This window comes from Toxorhynchites rutilus, chromosome 2, assembly GCF_029784135.1.
Source record: "Toxorhynchites rutilus septentrionalis strain SRP chromosome 2, ASM2978413v1, whole genome shotgun sequence".
NCBI classification, from domain to species: Eukaryota; Metazoa; Arthropoda; class Insecta; order Diptera; family Culicidae; genus Toxorhynchites; species Toxorhynchites rutilus.
The window spans coordinates 170,874,740-170,900,812 of NC_073745.1; the positions used below are offsets into that span (position 1 = coordinate 170,874,740).

The 26,073-nt window shown below is 42.0% G+C and overlaps 2 protein-coding genes across 2 annotated transcripts; one reads left to right on the top strand and one right to left on the bottom strand.

Moving 5' to 3' along the window:
• Nucleotides 1-13,022: 13,022 nt before the first annotated feature.
• Nucleotides 13,023-17,115, bottom strand: LOC129766378 (uncharacterized). The gene is made up of 2 exons (XM_055766904.1): nucleotides 16,341-17,115; nucleotides 13,023-13,409 (listed from the first exon to the last, which is right to left on the bottom strand). The coding sequence occupies exons 1-2, from the start codon at nucleotides 17,113-17,115 to the stop codon at nucleotides 13,345-13,347; spliced, it is 840 nt and encodes a 279-aa protein (XP_055622879.1). The 3' UTR covers nucleotides 13,023-13,344.
• A 5,649-nt stretch (nucleotides 17,116-22,764) lies between these two features.
• LOC129771117 (uncharacterized) lies at nucleotides 22,765-23,767 on the top strand. Its single transcript, XM_055774462.1, has 2 exons — nucleotides 22,765-23,322; nucleotides 23,460-23,767. Exons 1-2 carry the CDS (start codon nucleotides 23,012-23,014, stop codon nucleotides 23,470-23,472), a joined length of 324 nt encoding a protein of 107 aa, XP_055630437.1. The 5' UTR covers nucleotides 22,765-23,011; the 3' UTR covers nucleotides 23,473-23,767.
• Nucleotides 23,768-26,073: the final 2,306 nt, after the last annotated feature.

The window sequence follows — 26,073 nt, forward strand, 5'->3', positions numbered from 1 at the left end:
GTTGTATCGAATGTGGTGTCGATTGGGGGGGTGCTTTCGCGACTAGAAGTGGCCGAAGCGGCCGAGGCGCAGTTACATGTGGGTGCTGGCTTTTGCAAGTTGGTGAGTCTGTTTTGCAGAACACTTGCGAATGAAGTTGAAACTGTTCCTTTGCCTCTTTGTGTGAAATTCCATTATCGATTCTGATTCTGGTAATTTTATTTTCATTTTGCCATACGGGACAATTCCTACTGGAAGAGGAGTGGTTTCCTTGGCAGTTGACACAAAAAGCTGAAGCATTGCAAACTATGTTTGCTTCTGTTTTTTGTTCCGGATGTTCTTGGCCGCAGTTTCTGCAAAGCGGATTTTCGCGCTTGCATCGCTTGGTCGTATGCCCAAATTTGTAGCATTTGTAGCATTGCATGGGATTAGGGTAGAAGTTTCTAGTCCCGACTCGAATGAACCCGAAATAAATGAAATCGGGAACAACCGTTCCACGAATGGTCAAAATTAAAGTTGCCGTTGGGACAACAATGTTGTTATCCTTCCTGGTAATACGCTTGACATCGATCACACCTTGATCGGAAAGCTCAGTAACCAGTTCGGATTCTTTGACGTCAATGACATCACGGCAAGTGACAACGCATTTGCGTTGATTTAATGTTGGGTGAAAGATAACTTCAACAGGGGTTTCATCTATTAATTTAGTTATAGAAAGGAGCTCACCAATAATATCCTTGTCCTTGGTTGTAAGAACATACTGCGTCCTCTTTTTTTCGTCTCGTTGTGGTCGCGCGCTGTTAAATTTATCCCCCGCAACGTTGGCGATAGTTTTGCTAACTATGAACGGATTGGAAGGGATCACGTTCTCTCCTGTTGCACGAAGGAGCAGAATTTGTAAATTGCCGTTGAGTGGGTCGGCCCACTTTGGAGAGGTACGTTGGGTAGGTTTCCCTTCATACAGGTTTGTAGCCCGGCCTTGAGGAGGCCCGGAGCTACTGGAAGCCATTTTGTTGTCTGGCTACACCCTAGGTATAGTCGACAGGTGGGTTTACCTTTGCACTAAAGCACTGAATAATTCTTGTGGGGGCTTGACACTTGGGGATATGTTCCCAGAAAATACAATTTTTTATACGAAAGCACTTGAAAAACCACCAATATCGCGAAAACGCTATTGAACTTGTTTTTCACCAGTCACTTCACTGTCCGTATGCGCACGTCTTCTTTTTAAATTATATTTTAATTTAGTATCACTACTCGCTACAATTAAACTGCCAACACTGCCCAAAAGAAAAAAGGGGGCGTGGCGTTGGTGACGCCGAAAAGCGCGCGCTTTTCCGGTTTGCCGGCAAGCGCCCGCTCCTAACGGTCAACACTAGCCGTTGCTATCTGCTTCTTCTTCTGCTGCCGCGCTGCAATAATGAAAACGATGCTCCTTCAAAACTCGCCAACGAGAGACGTCCTAGTCCAATGTCCAGGAATTCCAAATGCCGAGCTGAAAAAAGAACGACCTTCTCGGTCGGAGGTTAAAATCAGTATGATGTATTTTTTTGCCATCGCTCCCTTTTAACGCTCATTCGTTCGTCTCGTTGGACTCGCCCCTCTGGCTGAGTCTGCCGATTTGTCTCTATGCTGTGAGTGTGTACCGCTAGAGTATAAAACACGCGGACCCCAAAAAAATATATTATTTTCTTTCAAACCGTAAACCCGTGTGGTTGTACGGCATCGGCATCGTGGGCGTAACAAAGGAGGACAAGTTAAGGGAAAGGCAAAGTCTCACTCGAACCGTGCAGGTCTCCAGTTCCCTGTTGATCGCATTCACTGATTGCTCCGCAAGGGTAACTAGGCCGAACGGATTGGTGCCGGAGCACCAGTATACCTAACAGCGATTATAGAGTTTCGGCCGCCGGAGTGCTCGAGTTGGCTTGCAAAGCTGCTCACGACAATTAGAAAACTGCAGGTAAAGGGACAAATGATTGTCTCGCGCTGCTATCTTCTGAAATCCAAATCGCATTTGCTCGCAAAGAACAAATGGCTTCCGTTTTTCTCGATATCAAAGGGGCATTTGATTCAGTTTCCATGGAAATTCTCTCAGAGAAACTTCATAATCGTGGACTTTCACCAATTCTGAATAATTTCCTGTACAATTTACTGTCAGAAAAGCACATGTTTTTCAATCATGGCAGCTTGAAATCTTCTCGATACAGTTTTATGGGCCTACCACAAGGCTCCTGCCTAAGCCCCCTCTTGTACAGTTTTTACGTCAATGATATAGATGATTGTCTAACTAGAGACTGCACGCTGAGACAACTTGCAGACGATGGAGTTATTTCCATCACGGGTACTAATCCCGCCGTTCTGCAAAAATCCTTGCAAGATACCCTGAACAATCTGTTCACGTGGGCTCTTAAGCTAGGTATCGAATTCTCTACGGAGAAAACCGAAATGGTCGTTTTTTCTAGGAAGCACGAATCCGCTCAATTCCAGCTTCACCTATCCGGCAAAACGATCAAGCACTCGATGTTTTTCAAATACCTTGGAGTATATTTCGACTCTAAATGTACCTGGGGAATACACATTGCGTATTTGAAACAGAAATGCCAGCAAAGAATCAATTTTCTCCAAACAATAACCGGAACATGGTGGGGTGCCCATCCAGGAGACCTCATTCAGTTATACAAAACAACGATATTATCAGTGTTAGAATATGGCAGTTTTTGCTTCCGATCAGCTGCCAGGATTCATATTCTCAAGCTGGAGAGAATACAATATCGTTGCTTGCGTATAGCCATGGGGTGTTTGCATTCGACACATACGATGAGTCTCGAAGTTTTGGCAGGAGTACCCCCGCTTACTCTTCGGTTCACAGAATTATCCAACAGATTTCTCATCCGTTGCAAGATCATGAATCCATTGGTGATTGATAACTTCGAAAATCTACTCCAACTGATTCCTCAGTCAAGTTTTATGTCTTTATACCATGAGTACCTTACCCACGACGTTCACCCTTCACCAGGCATCTCCAACCAAGTTTGCTTCCCATACTTTTGCAATTCCTCTGTCATTTTTGATCTGTCCATGCGACAAAAAATCCATGGAATCCCAGATCATCTACGCTCAGATTCTATTCCGCCGATATTTTCGGCAGAATATGGGGGCATAGTTAGATCTTATAAAATGTTCTTTACTGACGGTTCATTCATAAACGGGTCCACTGGCTTTGGCATCTTCAATGAAAATTCCAGTGCCTCTTTCAAACTCAAAGATCCTTGTTCCGTGTATGTTGCTGAACTGGGTGCGATATACTACGCACTGGGGATCATTGAAACATTGCCCATCGACCACTATTTTATTTTTTCAGACAGTCTCAGCTCATTAGAGGCAATCCGCTCAATAAAGGTTGATAAACGCTCATCTTATTTCCTAACAAGAATAAGACATCTATTGAGTGTTTTGGTCGAAAAATTATTCAAGATTACCTTAGCATGGGTTCCCTCTCATTGCTCGATTCCGGGGAATGAGAAAGCGGACTCGCTAGCTAAGGTGGGCGCTTTAGAAGGCACTCTTTTTGAAAGGCAAATTGCTTATAATGAATTTTTCCACATTCCTCGTCAGTATACGCTTGTAAGTTGGCAGCGCATGTGGAGTGGAGATGAGTTCGGTCGTTGGTTACACACGATTATCCCTGAGGTCTCGACGAGGGCATGGTTCAAGGGATTGAATGTAGGTCGTGATTTCATTCGCGTGATATCTCGGCTTATGTCCAATCACTACAACCTAAACGCGCATCTCTATCGCATTGGGCTCGCAGCAAACAATCTTTGTGATTGTGGCGATGGCTACCACGACATCGAGCATGTTGTCTGGTCGCGTATCCGGTTCCATGCTGCTCGCTCTCAGCTCTCTAGAGCACTAAGAGCACAAGGCAGACAATCGGATATTCCCGTCCGGGATATCTTAGGTAGCCGTGATCCTGATCTTCTGCTTCATCTATACCTGTTCCTCAGAAACGCCGATGTCAACGTTTAATGATGTTTCCTTCGTTGTGTCCCCGTTTCATATCCCACCTATCCGATCGATAAACTTTTACTTAGTCGCGGCAATACATACACACACTCTTTACAGATACACGGGCCAAAGGTTGTGCAGTCCACTGATCATTCAACAAGAGCCAAAGGTTGTACCGCTCATGACAACTCTACACGAACTGATGATTGCGCCGGCTAGTGACCATTCTATCCTGGATTCCTCGAGTCGAGAAAGACGCACCACGCTAGATATGAGGTACAGACTAGGGGGGCGTTGCTGATTAATGATCAGCTGCATCCCAATAGGAAGTATCCCGTGTCGGGCACACGTACAGAGCATTGGAGACAGCAACATCCCAATTACGAAAACACTTGTAATACTAACCTCGAGCCAACCGCGAGTAATCGGTTACATATTACTAACATAGATAATAGGAAAAATTGTATTGAACTCCCGGCCCCGTGAGGCTAACGCCATATGAGCCTTTATAAAAATATATATTTTGGAAAAAAAAAAAAAAAAACCCGCATCAAGAACAGAGCAGGTTCGGTTCGGCGCTCATCAAGGCAACAATTAGTTTCAGTGAGTGGCAAAGTGTTTCTCCGGCACGTCGCATTAAATGTAATTTACTGAACAACATGTCACAAGCTGGATGGGAAGAAATTTTCCAACTGTGAAAGCTGTGACGAGTGGCAAACGCAATAGCTAAACAGGAAGGTTTAACCGAACAAGATGGGAATATCGAGTGATAACAAAAACACAACACCAAAGGTTCTTTTCAGAACCATCAACATAAGAGTAAACAGTAAACTAATCCATTTTTCAGGTGATAGGTAGGTATTCACATAGGAGAAGAAAATAAAACAATATATTTAAAATATATATTTAACAAAAGCTGTCCCCTTTGTATAGTCCTACGTCACTCCGGTTATGTCCCCGACATTACCCACCCGTCTTTTTTAGTCAATTAAAACAGTTCTAGTCAATAAAACATTGACGGAATTACTTTCCGGGAGTGAGATGCTAGTTCATACTAATAATTGTCTATATCACTATATCACTTTCCACTGCTTCAGCGATTTATTGTACGTGGGGCATTTTTTTTTTTTTGAAACTGTTTTATTAAATTTCTACTGTGGTTCACTTCTTCTACATATACTTTTCATTCTCGAGCAAATGCAAATCATGTTTCGCAAACTTTGAGCTTCACTTACTGAAAATGTTCGTACTGATATAGATGGATTTGATGCGAAGGTTTTCGGTTCACGAGTTGTTCCTTAATGGTGTTTTTTGATTGTTGTGCTTAGCTGGAACCGTAATAGTATTCCAGTCCAAGTATTCCTCCACTGACGCAACCGCTCGCCTTAATTCGGCGGTAAATCTTTCTTCGTACTGGTTCAGTACTGCAGCTCCTGCTGCCATATGAAACATATGGAAGACGACACACTTTATCGCTGCGCCATGCTCCTTCGTATGGCGTGCGTTTTTCTTTAATGCTTCCTCTGTATCCCGAATGTACTGATAACAAAGGGTATACAGTACATCGTTATACTGACGGCTATTCATTTTTGACGTAGAACTACGTCTTTCATTAAGGGTGTCAAATCAGAAAACAGGTCACGTTTTATGAAGTAAAGTTCACGTTAATAACTATTTTCGCCGCGAACGGATTTTGGCGATTTACATACTAAACGAATCGGAAATTGCGTAAGATTTGTTTAATATGCCATACAATAGAATCCCCTGATTAGTAAATAGTTAAAATTCATGAAAACTTTAAGTGTTTCTATTTTCCCATACATTTGTTCTGTCCATTTGAGTGCTTTCCCGAACAGAGATATCAATAACGAGCAACTTATCGACGACCAACGGAGGGGAAATCGTAGGATTTAAAGTCTCCGCGAACAAAGGAATAGAAGAAGAATGAAGGGGAATACTTGTCTAGAGTATAAACAGTGGATCTCACTGATGCAAACTTTCATTCGGCATCGGACTGTTGAGTAATCCAGTTCACTTTGCTTTCGCTGCGCTTCGATCTAAGATTGGACCCCACCAGTGGTAATCCAACTTGGAAATCGTCGTTTGATTTTTCTGTTCGTTTTTCGCGTTATTCGTATCGTATGTTCTTCTTTCCGCATCATAAATTGGACGCTTCGCGTAGTATGCGATGAGCAAGAAGAAGAGGAAGGCAGACTCGAGCCTTGCAAAAAACGAACGTCATCTAATGATGCACGCGGTGTTGGTGCAGTGAAAAGCGCTCGCACTGAACCAAGCCTTCGCAAATGTGACACCGCACCGAACAACAGCAAAGTAGGCGATTTCGGCGCGTCGGTCGAAAATGTAAACGCCCAGGCAGCAACCAAAATCAAGCTCCCCCCGCTGGTGGTGAAGGTGGTCGCTCTTGACAAACTCATCAGCGAATTCGCATCGATGGGTGTTACAGCAGAGTACAAGCTGTGTGGCATAATTCAGTCTTTTTCTAAGCAGTTAACATTGTTTATTTTCCGTCTTCATAAGGGCTTCGTTGGTGCCTTTGAGAATGCATCAATGCATTAAACTGACGTTATGGCGAAGCAGACTTTAAGGTTGTGCACCAAAAAATTATTTGGGAATACCAAGCATCTTGAATGTCTTACTGGAATGTTATAAGTTATTTGGGTTCGCGTGCCAGTCGCAAAACTGCCTTCAACTAGGATTGCATTTGCGCTAATATTGATCATAATGAAGAATTGCTACTATTTTCGAGGATGTAATTAACAAAAAGAGTTTATTTCTCTTGTTTAGTCATCAAGAAAGTAAATGTTCTGGAATTTTGTATGTCATTAGGTTTTGCTTGCCAGTAGCAAAACTTCCTCCACTAAGGGTGACAGCTGCGCTTCTCTCGAGCATGAGAAAGTAATGCAACTCTTTTCAAGGCCAGTAATATTAACAGACGCGTTTCTTTTGAGAATAGCGCAAAATGATGAGAAATGTTTATATTGCTAGTAGTTTCAAGCCACCAATGTATGGCTCTGTATGCATGCTATGGTGAACGCTTGTTTGGCGCTTGGTTTACGCTTAGACGATATCTAGAGGTGCGATTCCTTTGAGGCCATACTAAATAACATGTAGCATGATATTCGATGCTTGCAAGTGTTGTCATTGTTGTTGTTTACATGCGGTGCCAAAGATATATTGATGTAGTTTTGAGATATGGAATAATGGTGCTGGTGGAACATGTATATAATCGACTGTAGCCGAGTCTATGTCAATTTCGAAAAAGGCCACCGGAATAGCCTTCGAGGTAAATTTTCAATGCATTGACATGAAATAAATTGCGACATACGATTGTTTTGCGAGGGCAAGAATGAATCATCAATCGATTATCGTCAACTGATTCTACAATGAAAAAATCATTTCAGAGATTATTCTACTAAGCAGTTGTTTCTAAAATTTCACAGCATTATAGAATAATATCCGAAGGTATAAACAAGCGACTTATATAAAATAACAGCGTAGTTCTACGTCAATAATGCGGTCGTATCTTGGACACAACCTCCTATAATTTTTTTTTTCACTTTTTCGATTTCAAATTGCAAGGCTTTATTTGATCACCACATCACTTTTCCCGATCAATAAGTTCACCGAAAATTCTTCAAATGTCTCACGAACGTCATATGGCACTGTGTTAAATCGTGCGCGTATTCACTGTCACACTTTCGATTTACAGCGGAGGTGCACGCTGGAACGTTGGGTCTCCAGATTATAGTATTGCTTTTCGACACAAATTTTTAGATCATTCTCATCGCTATATGTTCGGGCAAAACACCACACACGCAATATTGCACACCTCTGATATAGAATCTAAGTCATTGTCCACAGAAAAGAGCACTAAATTTGACTACAGGAATAATGCAGAACATTTTCTTTCCTATACCAAATGGCTACACTTTGCACTCTATTAATGGCCACTGCTCCTGGCATCTTCTGATCCGCATCCGCCTCCTGGCATCATCCGATTGTTCCAAAGCGGATTTGCTTGTCACACTTTTTTTTTCGAAACTAATTTTTTTTTTTTTGATATTTCACACAATCAGTATCCGACACACCGTTGACAACACTTTATTTGAATTTTGACGTAGGACTACGTCTTTCATTTCTATACCGGGGTGTAAAACCAAAGTTTCGAAAACGAAAGCGTTACGCCGGAGACCGAGATTTTGAGCGTTAATAGCTCCTAAACAACTGAACGAAATGGTATGATAAACACTTCATTCGAAAGATAAAATGTCTACGCGTTCTATACTTGTTACTTTTTGATCCAAAAACTTGTTTCAATAGTCTTAAAATTGCTTTCAAAACAGGCTATTGAAATCACCAATCGGTATATAAGCGAGCGCCGCTCGGAAATCCACTCAGTTCTAATTGAACAGCGATTGGAGCATGTTGTCGCTGTTGTGGTGAAGCTAATTTCGTTTATCATGAAAGCGCTGATGAACGGTGTCACCAAGAGCCTGTTTGTGTACCTAAGGCCAGAAGGGAATCCATCAGGAGGAGAGTGATGCCACAAACGGTTCCCCGGGAAGACATCGTTACACACACATACACGCGCGGAATTCTTTCCGTTTGGATGCCATTCAGCATCGAGAAAGTTCCGGAAAGATCTAATCATTTCTGGAAAATAATCTGCCAGTTCCTCTGGGAATTTAAAAATACATTCATGTGAAAGGGTTTATTTTAATGTTTTCTAACCATATAACACAGCGATCAAACACATTTGATTTTGTAATTTTTCAACCAAGTGTAATTAGCAGGAAAGCTTCTGAAGATTATTCTTCCCCATCAGTAGGACATTTCCGTATCCAATATTGTATGCGCCCGCAATCGATTATTGCTTAGTCGCCGAAAGTTCCGAGCTCAGAGAGTTCATTCCCCTCTAATTTGCCTTCCAAATTGCCATCGTAAACCACACCTTCTCTCGATTCAATCACACACAAAAAGCATACTTAGGCGATATTCTGGTGGTGAGACACATTCATTTTTCGTGAGGACATCGACAAGACAACATCGTTGCCTAACGTGCTGGAGGAGGTTGACGGCGAAGGATCGACACATACACGCGCAGAATTCTTTCCGTTTGGATGCCATTCAGCATCAAGAAAGTTCCGGAAAGATCTAATCTTTGCTGGAAAATAATCTGCCAGTTCCTCTGGGAATTTAAAAATACATTCATGTGAAAGAGTTTATTTGAATGTTTTCTATCCATAAAATATCCATATAATACATTTGGGTTTGTGATTTGTTAATCAAGTACAGTTAGCAGGAAAGCTTCTGACGATTATTCTTCAGAACAAGGTTTTTCGTATCCTATATTGGATGCATAAAACCCTGTGCCTCCAACGTAACGCTCTCGTTTTCGAAGTCCCCCAAATATTCATTTATTCATTCATTCAGAATGGATTTAGATTCAACTTCAAACAAATGATCTCTAAATCAACGATAGTCCTACGTCACCCTTGCGGTCATACCATAGATATAACCCACTTCCTGTTTTTCACTCAGAATTTTCCACTCCTCCTCCTGGCATCACCTCCTGGCAGGATCGCCATGTTATGACCGACGGATTGTGATTTCTTGCGATTGACGAGAACGTCTTTACGCGTTGGAAGTTAATCCTCAACTCTCTTTATTCATTTCAGATTTTACATAAGTTCCCTACGCTTGGGCGATGGCTACGTGACCCTTTTTGCGGTGCTCAGCATAATCGTCGTCCCCCGGTCATCGCTCGGGTGGCGTGACTCCGTTTATGCTGAGTACAGTGTTTATGTTAACTTATCGTCATCGCTCGGGTGGCGTGACTCCTTTTATGCTGAGTTGGTTATGTTATCTTATCGCGCTGCGCGCTTCTATTCAAGGGACATATCCACCACACCGTCTGGGCCAGCTGATTTGCTTTTGGATATTTTTATTGCCCATAACAACTCGTCCAAAGAGAACTTATCGTTGTATTTGTGGACCTGTTCCGAAGCAGGAGGAAAAACTTTAAGTTCCGCCTCCGCCTTAATAGCCTTGAATTCGTTAGTGTAGTTGGAGGTGGCTTAAATAGTGGCAAAGTGGTCGGCTAGATGGTCGGCTATGATGCCTGGATCTTCGGTGAAGGTGCCATTAATTTCGAGGGAATAGCAGTTTGAAGCTTTTTTGCCGCTAAGTGAGTTGACCTTGTTCCAAAGGTCAGATGTCGAAGTATTAGGGTTGATGCCATCAAGAAATTCCATCCAACTGTTTTTCTTGCCTTCGGTTATTACCTTCCTGGCTAGAGCTCTAGCCGTTTGGAAGTTTGTTAGGGCAATCAAGCGCTTCCATCAGGAAGGCGTCGTAGGATACGGAGGGATTTTTTTCTCCTTTTGATGGCCTGTGCAACTGCATCGTTCCACCATGGGACAGCCTTTCGGCCGGGTTTCCCACTGGTACGGTGGATATTTTGTTCAGCCGCTAAAATAATGGCGTGGGTAAATTCTTCCACAGAGCAGCTTTCATGTTCCGAAAGTAAGCTGTTGATTGTGGATTCGAAGCCTTCCCAGTCAGCCGACTGGTATATCCATTTCCTGCGCAAACGAATGTTTGGGTTTCTTGACAGGGTTCGGATGTGGATGGGGAAATGATCACTACCTCTGAGGTCACTATCAACGATCCAGCTCAACCTGGGGGCGAGGTCCTAGGAAGCAATCGTGATGTCAATGGCCGATGATGATCCGCGATGGATATCTATCCTGGTATGACGGTGATCATTAAGTATGATGAGGTTTAGCTTTTGGACGATTCCCAAAATTGGTTTACCTCTTTTGTCACATTTGTTTCCTCCCCATGAAGAGTGGGAGGCGTTAAAGTCACCCATCAGGACGAATGGGTGCGGTAACTGTTTGATGGAATCCGTAAGTTGCGTTTCAATGTCATTACTGTGCAATGGGGGAATATAAATGGAAGCAAGGGTTACGTGTAGAGGTCCCTTTAGTTGTATCGCACATATTTGTAATGATGATGCTATGGGGATGACGGTATGAGGAAGGTCACTCAGGACAGCGAGGCAGGCTCCACAAAGCCCCGAGGATAGCCCTTCCTTGAAATACCATGAGAATTTGCCGCTAAACGCCCGCTCTAAGAGCGATACATTGATTTTTTTAGCTTCTTGAAAAACCAGTGCTAGTGGGAGATGTTGTTCCTCAGCTAACATTAGCTTACTTTCGTTCATGGAAGTGGATAGCCTACGCAAGTTCCATTGAATAGCAAGTTTTCGGTTGGGTGCTTGGTTACAGGACGAGGGGTTGCTGTTACTAGCTAGAGGAGTGAATTTTAAAAATGAGAAGAAGGTAAGTGGGCTGAGGTAAGTAAATAGGGGTTCGAAGATGGGAGAAGGGTATGAGCTTAGGAATGGGTAGATTTGTCGGATTTGTTCTTTAGTTTAGGATCATTTTTGGAAACGTTGGCAGTTGGTTTGTTGACGAGTGGGGTGGGTTTGTTTGAATGGTTGGACTGGTTGGAGATTTTAGTTTGGGGAGCGGTGGTTGGTTGGAATGAAGGGGATGGTTGGAGGGAAGTGGATGGTTTGGATGGGTTGGATGGTTGGGTTGAGTTGTATTTTTGATTCTTAGATTTCTTCCTATTGGATTCTTTTCCTCGGAAAATTTCCTCTTCTGATGATTTGAATTCATCTGAGGTTGACCTTTTGTTTGTATTCTTCCTCTTGTTGGAGGGGGTTGTTTCAATTTCCATTGAAATATCTGGGTCGGATTCTGAATCGGACGAGGAGGTGCTGAGTTCCGATTCCTGTGGATTACTGGACGGAGTTGGAACTGCTTTGACAGAAGCTTTGACAGAAGTTAGTATAGCCTGAGTGCAGTTGCATTTGCATTGAGAACAACCTGTATTCCGAATTTTGTCTAGTCTTTCTTGTAGCTTACTAGCAAAGGAAGGACCATTTCTATTCTCAAAAATGGATTTAGCTTCCTTATATGACACCCCTTGGTCAATTCGGACTCTGGTGATGTTATCCTCGGCGATCCATGCTGGGCACTTCCTACTGGTTGAGGCGTGATTTCCCTTGCAGTTCACACAAGAGGCAGGTGCATTGCACATAAAATTTTTAATTTTGTCTTTATCATTTGTATTTGTGTTAAGTTCAGGGTGGGCTACACCGCAGTTGCGACAAAGTTGAATTTTCTTAGCGCACTTTTTGGAAGTGTGGCCGAAAGTGAAGCATCTGAAGCATTGCATCGGGTTTGGGTAAAAATTTCTGGTTGGAGCACGGAGGAATCCGAAGTTAATTGCTTCAGGGATAACTGTTCCGTTTATGGTAAGGATCATGGTTGAAGTAGGAACTCTTTCCTTCATGACTGGGTCAAATCTTAATATTTTTCAACACCGATCACATTTTGGTCGGCTAGTTCAGTTAGGAGGACATCTTCATTTAGAAACATTACGTCACGACAGGACACAACGCATTTGCGTTGGTTCAAGGTGGGATGGTAAATAATTTCAATGGGTGTTTCGTCGATCAGCGACTTTGTACCCAGAAGCAGTTGAACAAGTTTTTCATCTCGTAGATGTAGCGCATATTGAAGGCGATTTAGGAGGAGTGAATTTTAAAAATGAGAAGAAGGTAAGTGGGCTGAGATAAGTAAATAGGGGTTCGAAGATGGGAGAAGGGTATGAGCTTAGTGTTATGTCCACTGAAACAAATACGGTAAAATAGTTAAGGATTGGCTAATCGGATTCAGATGTTTCACAGTAAAAAAAGGTGTGTGTTGGACCAAGGTCGTAACTCGAGTCTCGACTCATTTCAATATTTTATTGCATGAAACCTTTCTCCAAGGGAGACACTTATATTTATAGCAAGGTTTGCGTCTCTTTCTGATCTGATTCTATAATCAGAACTGTCATTTGACAGTACATCACAATTCTTCCCCTAATGGAAAGTTCTATTTAATATTTTATAATCGTAACTACTAATATTTCTATTTCTCATTTTTCAGATATTTTTCAATAGTGAAACCCTTCTGACAAATCATGAATTCAATAAATCATTCGAAATTTCAACTATAAAACTGTAACTTAATAATATAAACTGTTTAACCATAAACGAAATCGTTGTCGACCTTCGTCGTTCGTTTTCTTTTCGAGCGCCTTGTTCCAGAAGGAGAATTAGGCAAAATATCAGAATATTTCCTCTTACGGATCCTTGTGGGCGGCTCTACTACTGACTCCGCTGATGTTCTGAGATGATCATCACTATTGCCAACCGGCAATCTGTCTGTACGGTTCGGAAGGGACAGCGTTACAGTAGATTTTGACGATGTCTTATCAGTAGTGAACCTCAGCTGATTTCGATGAGCCATTAGGCGAACGTTTCCAGTTTCCGTTTCCACCTGAAAAATATTTTTAGAAAAACGTTTTATAAAAACTGCTTTCGTCCAACGAGCATTGTTATATGGGTTGTTATTTTTGTACCAGACTATATCACCTGTCATCAGATTGTCAAAAGTATCATGTGCTTGATTACTAGCACTCAAGGCGTCATTTAACGTTTTAGGGTCATCAGATGGCTGTGATGTTAGTTGTCTGCTGGCACGTTTTTTTGGGTTAAGTAAATCCAATAATGTTTTAGGGACGTAGGAGAAAACTTTCTCTGAAGGAAACGTACCATCACTAGTCAAGCAATTATTTCTATAATTTAGCAAAAATAAATTTATTTGATCCTCCAAGTCCAATGCCAACATCTCTGGTTCCAGTAAGAACTTCTTTAAAACTTCTTTAACAGTTCGGACTAATCTCTCTGCCTGACCGTTACTGGAAGGATTATACGGCGGGCTCTTAAGCACTTCAATACCTTGTCTTGTCAGAAAATCTACAAACGCAAAAGAATTGAATGGGGGACCACCGTCCGAGACTAAAACATCAGGCAATCCAAAACGAGCAAAAAATGCTACCATCTTTTTCAACACTTTACTACAATCAGTGCCTTTTTTCATCCAATCTATTTCCACCCACTTTGAGAAACTATCCACTGTTAAAAGAAAAGTGTGATGATTAAAATGAAAAAAATCTATGTGTATCCTACTAAAAGGCCTGATTGTAGGAGTCCAATGTGAAATAGTTTTCGGTTTACTGACAATTGCCATACTGGTGCAAATATCACACCCTGATACAAATCTTTCAATATGCTTGTTGATTCCAGTCCAATATACTGTACGCCTAGCTAATTGTTTCATTTTTACTATACCTGAATGGTTCGCATGTAAAAGTTTCAAAACGTTGTTTTGTAATTCGTGTGGTATTACAACTCTATCTTGGAAAAGTAAACAGTCATCTACGATTTCCAAGTCCTGATGATTTGAGAAAACATCGGAGAATCGTTTTTCAAGTCTTATCGGCCAACCATTATTCATGAAACATATGATTTTTTGTAGAAATTCATCACTTTTTGTCACCTTAGCAACCAACTTGAAATTAATAGGGAATTCTTTACTAAAGTTTATGCTTCTGATATGCTCTATATCATATTCACTGGGAACCAATTGTGGTAGAGGAAATCTCGAGCAAAAATCTGCGTTGCCCATTTTAGCAGACGGTCTGTATTGAATGTTGAAGTCATAAATGGACAGTTCTAAAATGTATCGCTGAAGCCTCGTCACAAAAATAGAATGTTTACCATCTTTACCAAAAATGCCCACTAAAGGTTTGTGGTCAGTGTAAACAGTAAATTCTTGGCCATACAAATATTTATGGAATTTTTTTATTGTACAAACTAAGGCAAGTGCTTCTAAATGAAGAATTGGATATTTTTTTTTGAGCATCATTTAATGAAAAAGATGTGAAACAAATCGGTTTTTCTACGCCATCAACAACGTGTGCAATTACACCACCAAGCCCATATCCTGAAGCATCTGATACAATTACAATTGATTTTTTTGGATCGTAAAATTCTAAAAACTGGGTGGCCAATAAAGATACCTTGCTGTCTTCAAAAGCTCTGGTACAATTGGCATCCCAAACAAACTTGACTCCATTTTTCAGTAAATTGTATAAATAATACAGTTTCGTTGACAAATGTGGGATGAATTTATTGTAATAATTTATAAGTCCGAGATATGATTTCAATTCTGTTACATTCTTGGGCACCTTTGCCTGCTGTATTGTCAGCACCTTGCTTGGACAAGGCAGAAGTCCATCTTTGCCTATAATGTGACCCAAATAATTCATACTGGATACAAAGAATTTGCATTTTTCACTGTTCATTTTAATATTTGCATCATTCAATCGTTCTAACACCAGGTACAACTTTTCTTTACATTGTTCCTTGTCCCTTCCTGCAATGAGAACATCATCTAAATAACAATGCACATTTTCAATACCTTCGAGCACTTTATCCATAACTTGCTGAAATATAGATGCGCTCGAAGAAGCTCCTTGCGGTAAGCGGTTGTATGTATTCAATCCCTTGATAGTGTTAATAGTCATAAAACGTCTGGATCGCTCAGATAAGGACAATTGAGTATATGCTCCTTCTAAATCTAGAGCACAAAAAACTTGGCATCCAGCCAAACTAGCAAACAAGTCCTGTGCTACAGGAAGAGGGTACGAATTCGGTACGAGAACTTTGTTGATAGATACCCTACAATCTATCACTAACCTTATTTCGCTATTTTTTTTAATCACAATTACTACCGGAGAAGCCCACTCGCTGGTCTTAACAGGTGTAATCACTTTTTCCTTTTCTAATCTATCCAAGTAATTTATAACTTTTTCCTTCAATCTGTACGGTACATCATACGCTTTTTTGAATACAGGAACGTCAGACTTCAGCTCCAACTCGGCCTCGAAGCCCTTTATTGGAATGGAAAAATCCTTAACGAAAACATTATAATATTTTTGTTTCACAATGTCAATTTCAGTAGTAACATTTTTTTCAACCATATTGTTGATCGTCAGAGAGTTTGTGAAAAAATGTCTCCAATCAACGAAAAACACATCCAACCATGTTCTGCCGAATAAGGGAATAAAATCATGATCACTATTAAGCACCAATAATTGCAATTTTGCTTCAATTCCATTGTATTTAACCAGCATTTGTGCTTCACCTACAATTTTTAGTTTTTGCCCATTAACTACCATTAGTTGTTTAGTACATTTACTTAAGGGTTCATTGAAAATCGAAAAATATTGATTTTTACCAATAACCGATACGGATGACCCACAGTCAACTTCCATCTTAAGAATTTTACCCTCAACAATTAATTCAATTAGACATGGATCGCTTATTTTGTTAATGGAAGAAACCATCATGCATAGTAAATCACCTGTATCTTCATTATCGCTGTCTGAGTCCTCCGTCCGCATACGGCTTAGTAAATCTGAGATGCTGTGATCGTCACTTGGTCCCGACTGATACTGGCTCACCAGATTAACTGCTCCTCGCCTCATGTTTTTCAATTTGAAGCACTTGCGCTTCACGTGTCCCTTCATTCCGCAAAAGTGGCAAATCACGTCCGCATAGCTCAGCTTCTGTCTCCACTCACCAGGTCGAAATTTTTCCGTTTCTCTCCAGCTTTGTCCTCTTGATCTAACAGTGTGGTCGAGTTTCTGGTCATATGGCTTGTAACCCAATCGTTCCTTAAGAGGTACCCGAGGCGAATTTAAATGTTCCCTTTCGTTGTTTGCATTAACTGCGTTACAAACTGCCATCAATTTATTCATAGCTGATCCTATCTTTGGGGAAGCTTGTTGCATTGAAACTATCTGACCATATTGGTCTTCGTTATTACTATTCAAATTTTTTGCATTTTTACCGGCTAGCTCCCAGGTTGCAATAATTTTTTCTGCTATGGCAAGAGTAAGGTTTTCCTCATTTAATAATCTTCCTCGGAGGGATTTTTCACGCACCCCCGCCAAAATACGATCTCTAATAGCGAGATCTTTGAAATCGCCAAAAGAGCAGAACTCTGCCTGTAGCTTGACCGACAGAACAAAGTCTTCAACTGATTCATCCGGTTGTTGCATGCGATTGTTGAATTTTAATCTTTGGATCAGGTCAGATTCAGTTTTATCCAACCTGGTCCGTAACCTGGCGATCATATCATCGTAGGACACCGTAACCAAATTTCTAGTTGGGAAGAGTAACTTTAACTCGTGGAATATTACCGGACCACTGAGGGTTACAAAATATGCTCTTTTAGCCTCATCGACAACATCGTTCAAGGTGAAATAAAATTCTAATCTTTCGACCCATTCGCCAAAAGGCATACCCTTACGATAGGGTTCAATAGTGGCTGTTACATTCACATTAGCCATATCAAAAGGCAAAGCAATTAAAAGGTACTAGTTCACCGTAAAAGCTGATTAAATTTAAGTTAGCACACAAGTGAAACGAGAATAGTGAAAATCGACTCACCCGAAATGTTCGCTGCTCACCAATCGGATCATCAACTACGGAAAATGTGAGCTTATCACCACAGCAGTTTGTTTTTTTCTGAAGACCTCACCGCCAAACTTCCTTGACCTGCTTGCTATCGTCCACAGATCGGATCACTAGCTCCAGAATATCGCTTCGTCAAAACGGATGGAACTGACTGTTTGTCACTGGGTCTCTTTTAACTCACCTATTGTACGACGTACCTTTTAACTACATAAATTAGAAGAAAAACTCTCTTATTCTTAAAACCGACAATAGTTAAAACAATTAGCTTTGTTTGTTGAATTGTTAAAAAAGTTCCTTTGTTTATGGACACCCCTTTGTTGCTTACATGAAAAGGCCTTTCAGTTTTAGACGTCAAAATGGATGCACTTACCAATACATTTATGCTTCCGCGGACAATAGCACTACAATTGCAATGTCGTTACCAAAATGGAATTGCCGCTGAACTCCGCAAAATGAAGCTCACTCTTACGTAAAATGGAGTTTCGCCAGCGTTCATATACTTACAGACGGAACAATGGACTTTACCGGGCGGCTTAGCAGGTATGGATGCTCTGATGTTGCCAACGCAGATTAGTTTTTGGGATGACCTCTTAAACAATTACCGAAATCTTTCCTCTACGCGGCTCGGTTCCTGGTATCTTCACAGTGACAGAATTAATTCTGATGATGGTTACTGGTAGCGAAAAATAGAGGATTGACGCAAGTTCAGCACTACTGACACTACGTTCCACACGCGAAAAAAAAATTTATCCAGTCGTCGCCAAACTGTTATGTCCACTGAAACAAATACGGTAAAATAGTTAAGGATTGGCTAATCGGATTCAGATGTTTCACAGTAAAAAAAGGTGTGTGTTGGACCAAGGTCGTAACTCGAGTCTCGACTCATTTCAATATTTTATTGCATGAAACCTTTCTCCAAGGGAGACACTTATATTTATAGCAAGGTTTGCGTCTCTTTCTGATCTGATTCTATAATCAGAACTGTCATTTGACAGTACATCACACTTAGGAATGGGTAGATTTGTCGGATTTGTTCTTTAGTTTAGGATCATTTTTGGAAACGTTGGCAATTGGTTTGTTGGCGAGTGGGGTGGGTTTGTTTGAATGGTTGGATTGGTTGGAGATTTTAGTTTGGGGAGCGGTGGTTGGTTGGAATGAAGTGGATGGTTGGAGAGAAGTGGATGGTTGGAGGGAAGTGGATGGTTTGGATGGGTTGGATGGTTGGATTGAGTTGTAATTTTGATTCTTAGATTTCTTCCTATTGGATTCTTTTCCTCGGAAAATTTCCTCTTCTGATGAATTGAATTCATCTGAGGTTGACCTTTTGTTTGTATTCTTCCTCTTGTTGGAGGGGGTTGTTTCAATTTCCATTGAAATATCTGGGTCGGATTCTGAATCGGACGAGGAGGGGCTGAGTTCCGATTCCTGTGGATTACTGGACGGAGTTGGAACTGCTTTGACAGAAGCTTTGACAGAAGTTAATATAGCCTGAGTGCAGTTGCATTTGCATTGAGAACAACCTGTATTCCGAATTTTGTCTAGTCTTTCTTGTAGCTTACTAGCAAAGGAAGGACCATTTCTATTCTCAAAAATGGATTTAGCTTCCTTATATGATACCCCTTGGTCAATTCGGACTCTGGTGATGTTATCCTCGGCGATCCATGCTGGGCACTTCCTACTGGTTGAGGCGTGATTTCCCTTGCAGTTCACACAAGAGGCAGGTGCATTGCACATACAATTTTTAATTTTGTCTTTATCATTTGTATTTGTGTTAAGTTCAGGGTGGGCTACACCGCAGTTGCGACACAGTTGAATTTTCTTAGCGCACTTTTTGGAAGTGTGGCCGAAAGTGAAGCATCTGAAGCATTGCATCGGGTTTGGGTAAAAATTTCTGGTTGGAGCACGGAGGAATCCGAAGTTAATTGCTTCAGGGATAACTGTTCCGTTTATGGTAAGGATCATGGTTGAAGTAGGAACTCTTTCCTTCATGACTGGGTCAAATCTTAATATTTTTTAACACCGATCACATTTTGGTCGGCTAGTTCAGTAAGGAGGACATCTTCATTTAGAAACATTACGTCACGACAGGACACAACGCATTTGCGTTGGTTCAAGGTGGGATGGTAAATAATTTCAATGGGTGTTTCGTCGATCAGCGACTTTGTACCCAGAAGCAGTTGAACAAGTTTTTCAACTCGTAGATGTAGCGCATATTGAAGGCGATTTTTATCGTCGCGTTGAGGTTTAGCATCTTTGAATTCATTACCGATCACTCCTTGGATTGATTTGGAAACAGTAAAAGGATTAGATGGCTCTCAGAAGTAATATTTGTAAGTTGCCACCAAAAGGGTCAGCCCATCTGGGCGAGGTACGAGTGGTGGGAACCCCGTTATAAATATTGGTTGGCCTTCCGGCGCCGGAGCTGCTGGAAGCCATTATCAGGGCCTGCCTATATCAAAGTACAGCCAGGCACGGAAAAATATTCACAAACCAAGGTAGAATATACGACGTGCGACGGGGGACGAAAACGGCGGAGGACGGTAACGGCGGGGGACAATGCCAACGCGGTTACAAAAAACTAACACCGAAATCACTTGGCGGAAAAAACACTTGCAGATAAATTCACTGGCTGAAAAACACTTGCTGCAAACCTATCACTGAATAAATGTCACTTGAGAAATAGCAATCACTTATGGAAATTTTGGGATAAGTTCTAGAAAGTATCTAACCTATGCCCTCTGGGCGTCCTGATCTTTCTAACTCCTGATAATGAAAGGATTTTTATCACTCACCGATCGTACCGAAGAACCACTCCGAATTCACCACCTAATGGTAGTGGGGTAGCGGGGAAGCGACCGGATACCGCCGACGGCAGGGCAATCGCCGCAGCGGTTCGAAGCGACGAAGCGAAGATGACCTCCTTTCACACCTCCTGAGTTGTTGATGGTTGAAGAGCAGAAATTGCGCCAAAATCGCGCGTCACTGGCAGGAAAACGATGCAGATGAGACGGGTGCAAACAGCGGGACACGCAAGGGGCAGTGAAAACTGCCGGTCAAAGTGGCCAATCCGACCGGACCAACTTCCTGAATGGCCTTATGGGGGCTTATCGGCTGCTTCCTCCTTTCCTGGTATCCGGACAACTGTTGCTGTAAGAAACGCTTTATTTAAGACCGAAATTAGCTTTGACAAAAGCTTTGCATTCGGTAGTAGGAGAAAACTTCTATTCCTATTGTTCTCTTTTAGGATGGCGCTAAAAACATAACCGTTGCGGTCGAGTGTCAGTAGCACCTTGATGAACGAAAGCAAAGGAAGCGTCATTTTATAAACCATAAAAGTATAGAATTTAAACCCCACCCTTATTATATTCGTAGCTTACCCTGAGAGAGAAACGAATAACATCGAAGTAAGTATACAGTAAGCTTATATAATAAAGAGGGTGGGGTTTACATTCGATACTTTTATGTTTTATAAAATGACACTTCCCTTGCTTTCGTTCATTTCTTACTCTACTCTCGCACCGTGAGGACTCGTTCCATCGGGACTAAGCAGACAGCTCGTTAGTCTTTCGGTGGTGAGGCACACGAAAGCAGCTCGGATAAGCGCACCAGCCGCAGGAAGCGTAAAGAAGCCACATCGTTATCGACCGAGAACTTTGCGTGAAATTCATCGCTATCAGAAGTCGACCGAATTGCTGATCCGCAAGCTACCTTTGCAGCATTTGGTTCGTGGAATTGTTCAGGACTTCAAAATGTAACCGGTAGTTCCAAAATAGAGCGTGTGACTCTGTCACACTTTTTTATAGGACACTTGAAGGACGACCAAAATCTAACTCTCCGCACGATTCAGTTTCCCGCACCTTCTAGTCTCTCACTTCATCACTCACTCTCGGCGTATGACAGTTGCCGTTCACCCGAGAAGGTCTTCCATGGATCGGGTAGGGATGAAGGCACTCGCGAGTAGGATCCAACACATAAATACCGAAAAGCTCGGGTTTTCTAGATTAATAAGGTTGATTGTCGACCTCTTGCTCGGCGTGTTAGCAGGAGTCAACGGAGTTCTATCCTGACTACACTAGAGAGCAGTTAGTGCGCGCCGTGATTAAATTGGGTTGACGGTGAGGAAAAGAACCACTTTTGGACGAATGAAAACTGTGCGTTAGTAGGTTTGATATTCGCTTTAAAACTATCTCAAAGTGTGCAACGTACAGTCACACTTTATGTGAGAAAAAAGTCCAACAAAGGGCCTTTTTCTTTGTATTACATACAGTTATTCGCCAGGATCAAAGACGCCATTGTGTTCCTCGGCGCGATCGGGATTGAATAACCAACAATAGAACTGGTGTTGTAGAAAGTCTCCGTGGCTAAGCAATCTGGAAATATACTATACCACATCCATCCAAGGGAAACAGTCGCACCTCCACTCTCAGCAGTCGAGAGAGGTGCGTGTTGTCTGTCGGTGCTCTGCAGATTGAGGAGAGGTTTATCGCACGGTTGGAAGGAAACTGCATGAACCAGAAACAGAATTGAAATCATCGTACCACTCGCACCGCAGATATCACGTCATCGCCACCCACCCTGATCCGTCGCCGTGAGCCACATAAACCTTATAAACTTCATAAAACCGCAAGTAGAAGCATGTGACGTCACATTTAGATTTAAAATAAGTATACAGAAGAACCTTATATAGGATAGTTAATTTATTCCAAAAGATTATTATATTGTTGTTTGTTGTTCCAAGTGAAGATGTTAAGAATGAGAATAGTTTGAAGCCGTTCATGGTGTTGAAAAATCACTACATTTCACTATTTGTTGCGTTTTTCGGACACGAAAGGTGTCTTCATGCCTCCCTCACTGTGCGGTTCGGCATAGAACAATTGACCCTGTGGCCTTTGAGCATTAGAAACCTTAATCCGCTCGCAGTTTCAACCTCCTTGTTCGGTTCAGGATTGTTGCCAGATCCTATGTGAATTACATCTGACAGAATAATATGGATAAGTGTGAGTGATGTACCTTTGTTCTTATTTACGACCCTGTAGATCCTAGTTTCCACTGAGCAGTAGGCGAAGGGTTATAAATTGGCGCCCAACATAAAAATAATTATACAGATAATTTGGAACAATTGGTTACGGATCTCTCCACACCCGACTGAGGGAGGAAAAAACAGGAATAACTGTTTTGAAATTCTGCGTTCTCCAAACGGCAAGTGGTTTTGGATATAGTGTATAAATTTTCCAAGTGTAGTTTCAATTGAAACACCCCCCGTGTTACAGTATTAAAGTCATTGATTGATTTTTCGTTTCCGGTTGTGCTTAGCACAAACAGCACTAAATACTCGTGGATATTGGAGCTTTCTGTGTGTAACGAGTGAGCCCTAGAATCAAATCGGCTGTTTTGAAAACCGTCCTGGAGTCTGGTTAATTGAGATCACGACTGAGAAGGGTGAGTACAGCTGGATATAAGAGTGAGTCTGGAAAGGGCACATATGTTGATCTAGTCGTGATTCGAACGCACGTTACATCCAGAAGGTTCTAGTTCCCGAAAGATTTCCCAGCAATGGATTCGGAAATCAATATAAAATATCGGACCCTTTTGGTTCACCACCTTGAGAAGGACGAAATTGAATTCGAACTCGAAACTAGAGCAGTGCAATTCGAGATGGAGGAAAGTGTATCGGTGCTTAGGAGATGTTTGCGTGAGAAATTGAAGCGAGAGAAAGGCGATCCGGAAGAAATTGATTTCACAAAGTGTGAAACACGCACAGTAGCTAATGAAATCGAATTGATAGATGGAAAGATAAAAGAAATTAGTGATTATTTGGAGAAGAAGAAGGAGTTCGAGGGAGTTCGGGAGGCACTAGGGACAAGGTTAGTACACTATTTTGTTCGCAGTTCTGCCATCCAAGCATCAGCTGATGAGGATGAAGATCTAGAAGACTTGGACAAACTTCTAGGTACGATACGTCGATTATATAGCTCATACTTTACGATGTTTTCTCCGATAGAATCGATCCGTAAGGAAGTCATGCTCCAGATTACGAACTCGCTTACACAGTTGCAATTAGGACAACCAGGTCCGTCGATTGTGCCGCGAGTGTCTCAAGAGACCCAGACGGACGATACAGAAGCGAATTCCGGAGGGAATCAGGAGTCCAGGCAATCCAAGGTCCAAAGTAGTCAACCGTGACGACAACTCCGTTCTAGTTTAAATCATTCACATCCTTCCATCTTACTAAACGGTCCTCAAAGTTCTGTGGTGCCGTCTGGATCGAATATTCTTCGGCAACCTAAAGAGTACCTGCTGAACAGAGTGGATCTGGTGAGTAAACCGAAGAATGATAAGATGATAGATACCAATCTTGGGGATGATTCATCGACATCATCGGAGGGTACACCACGGAAGCCAAACCCAAAATCTCGAGTGTCCCATTCAAGGCGATCTAAACCAGTGTCTGACTGGAACATGCGCCGATATGATGGGAGAGATGGAGGCCACGGTTTGATGCGTTTTATTAAGGAGGTGGAATTTTATGCAAAATCGGAAGGTGTTTCTGAGAAAGAGTTGTTTCGTTCAGCGATCCATCTATTCTCTGGTCTGGCCAAAATATGGCTCATGCAGGGGGTCGAAAATGAAGAGTTTACAACCTGGCGTGAACTAGTGGCGGAACTGAAAAAGGAATTTTTGAGCCCGGATCACGATCACGTCAGTGAAGGCCGAGCTGTAGAGAGAAAACAAAGATCAAAGGAGAATTTTCAAGATTTCTTCTTTGACATTCAGCAAATTTTCAATTCATTAACAAAGCCGATTTCAGAGAAGAAGAAGTTCGAGATTGTGTTTCGTAACTTGAGGGCAGATTATAAAGGCCATGTAGTGGCTGCGCAAATAGACAATCTGACCGATCTCAAACCATTTTGTCGCAAACTTGATGCCACTTTCTGGTTCAAGTATGAAACTCGTCAAGAAATACAAACTTCTCGGAATCGAGCTCAGGTTTCGGAATTGAAGTTGGATTCAAAATTGAAGTTCGTTAAAGAGGGAGATCAGTCAAAGTCCCTATCCAAACAGAAAGGGATAGAAAAACCGGAGGTAGGAAAAAAGAATAGAAGGACATCGCGAGAGAAACAGTCCGATGAGGATGCATCTCCCAGTGAAAACGCTGAATCGGGTATTCCGAAGATTTTGGTGGATCAATACATTCCGCCCAAGCCGGGTAGGTGTTACAACTGCCGACTTGTAGGGCATCACCATTCAGAATGTGAACGCCCAAAGCATAAGTATTGCTACAAATGTGGTTTCCACAACGTGGAGACCAAATCATGTCCCTTCTGTGAAAAAAACGCCTAGGTAACCGTCTGGTGGGGCAGACGGCGAGCCGTGGTGAAAGAAATCCCCAGGATAATCCGAAAAATATTTTGTTTCCACTAGGTATACGTAAAGTTCAAAACGATGAGTATTTACACTATGCAACTGTAGAAATCAGTGAGCATTTTCTGAAGATGAATGATAATGATCGACCATTTGTTAAAGTAGAGGTTCTGATCGTTCCACTGATCGGGTTACTCGATAGTGGGGCCAGCCGCAGTGTCTTAGGCCAGGATTCTAATCTTCTTAAAATATGCAGACTAAAGTTACAACCTGTCCACATTGATATGAAAACCGCAAGTGGACAAAAGTTGAATGTATTGGGCAGTGTAGAACTGCCAGTAACTTTCAATGGAGTCACCAAGATTCTCTCAGCACTGGTTATCCCAGCGGTTAAACGAAAACTGATCTTGGGATCAGATTTTTGGCAGTCGTTTGGAATAGTGCCCACGATGGTGGATCGCGATTACAAATTTTCATTAGAAGAAGTTCATAATCATACCGTGCAGGCCTGTTTAACCGATAAGCAGACGAGAAAGTTAGAGGAGGTGAAACAGTTATTCAAACCCGCAGTAGAAGGTCGTCTAGAAACTACTTCGATGATCAGCCATCGGATCGAACTGTCAGAGGAAGCAAAGAAGCTTTCACCGATACGAATCAACCCTTTTCCAACTTCGCCAGCTAGACAAGAGAAAATCAACCAAGAATTAGATAGTTTGTTGAAATGTGGTATTATCGAACGGTCGTACAGTGACTGGTCGCTTTGCCTCGTCCCTGTGGACAAACCAGATGGTTCAGTCAGGTTGTGTCAGGACGCCAGAAAGCTCAATGAGCGCACAGTTCGAGACTCTTACCCTCTCCCCCATGCAGATAGAATACTGAGTCGTTTAGGTCCGAGTTCGTATATCTCAACGATAGACATATCGAAAGCTTTTCTGCAGGTTCCGTTGCATCCACATTCTCGGAAGTACTCGGCGTTCTCTGTGTTGGGGAGAGGGCTGTTTCAGTTCACTCGAATGCCTTTTGGCTTGGTCAACAGTCCGGCAACCCTGTCGCGGTTGATGGACCGGGTCTTAGGCGGGAGTGAACTGGAACCAAACGTGTTTGTTTACCTCGATGACATCATCGTGGTAAGCAACACGTTTGAAGAGCATCTGAACAGACTCACAGAGCTGGCATCGAGACTCTGAACAGCGAACTTATCGATAAATTTGGAAAAGTCTCAGTTTTGCGTATCGGAAGTTCCATATTTGGGG

Bases quoted from the DNA above. Each gene is read 5' to 3' on its own strand.
- LOC129771117 (XM_055774462.1), top strand. From the start codon at position 23,012: ATGGATTCGGAAATCAATATAAAATATCGGACCCTTTTGGTTCACCAC.
- LOC129766378 (XM_055766904.1), bottom strand. From the start codon at position 17,115: ATGATCGCCAGGTTACGGACCAGGTTGGATAAAACTGAATCTGACCTG. The intron at 13,410-16,340 runs GTGATTTACTAT...AATATTTTTCAG, and splicing joins CAGCGATAATGAAGATACAG to GTGGAAACGGAAACTGGAAA.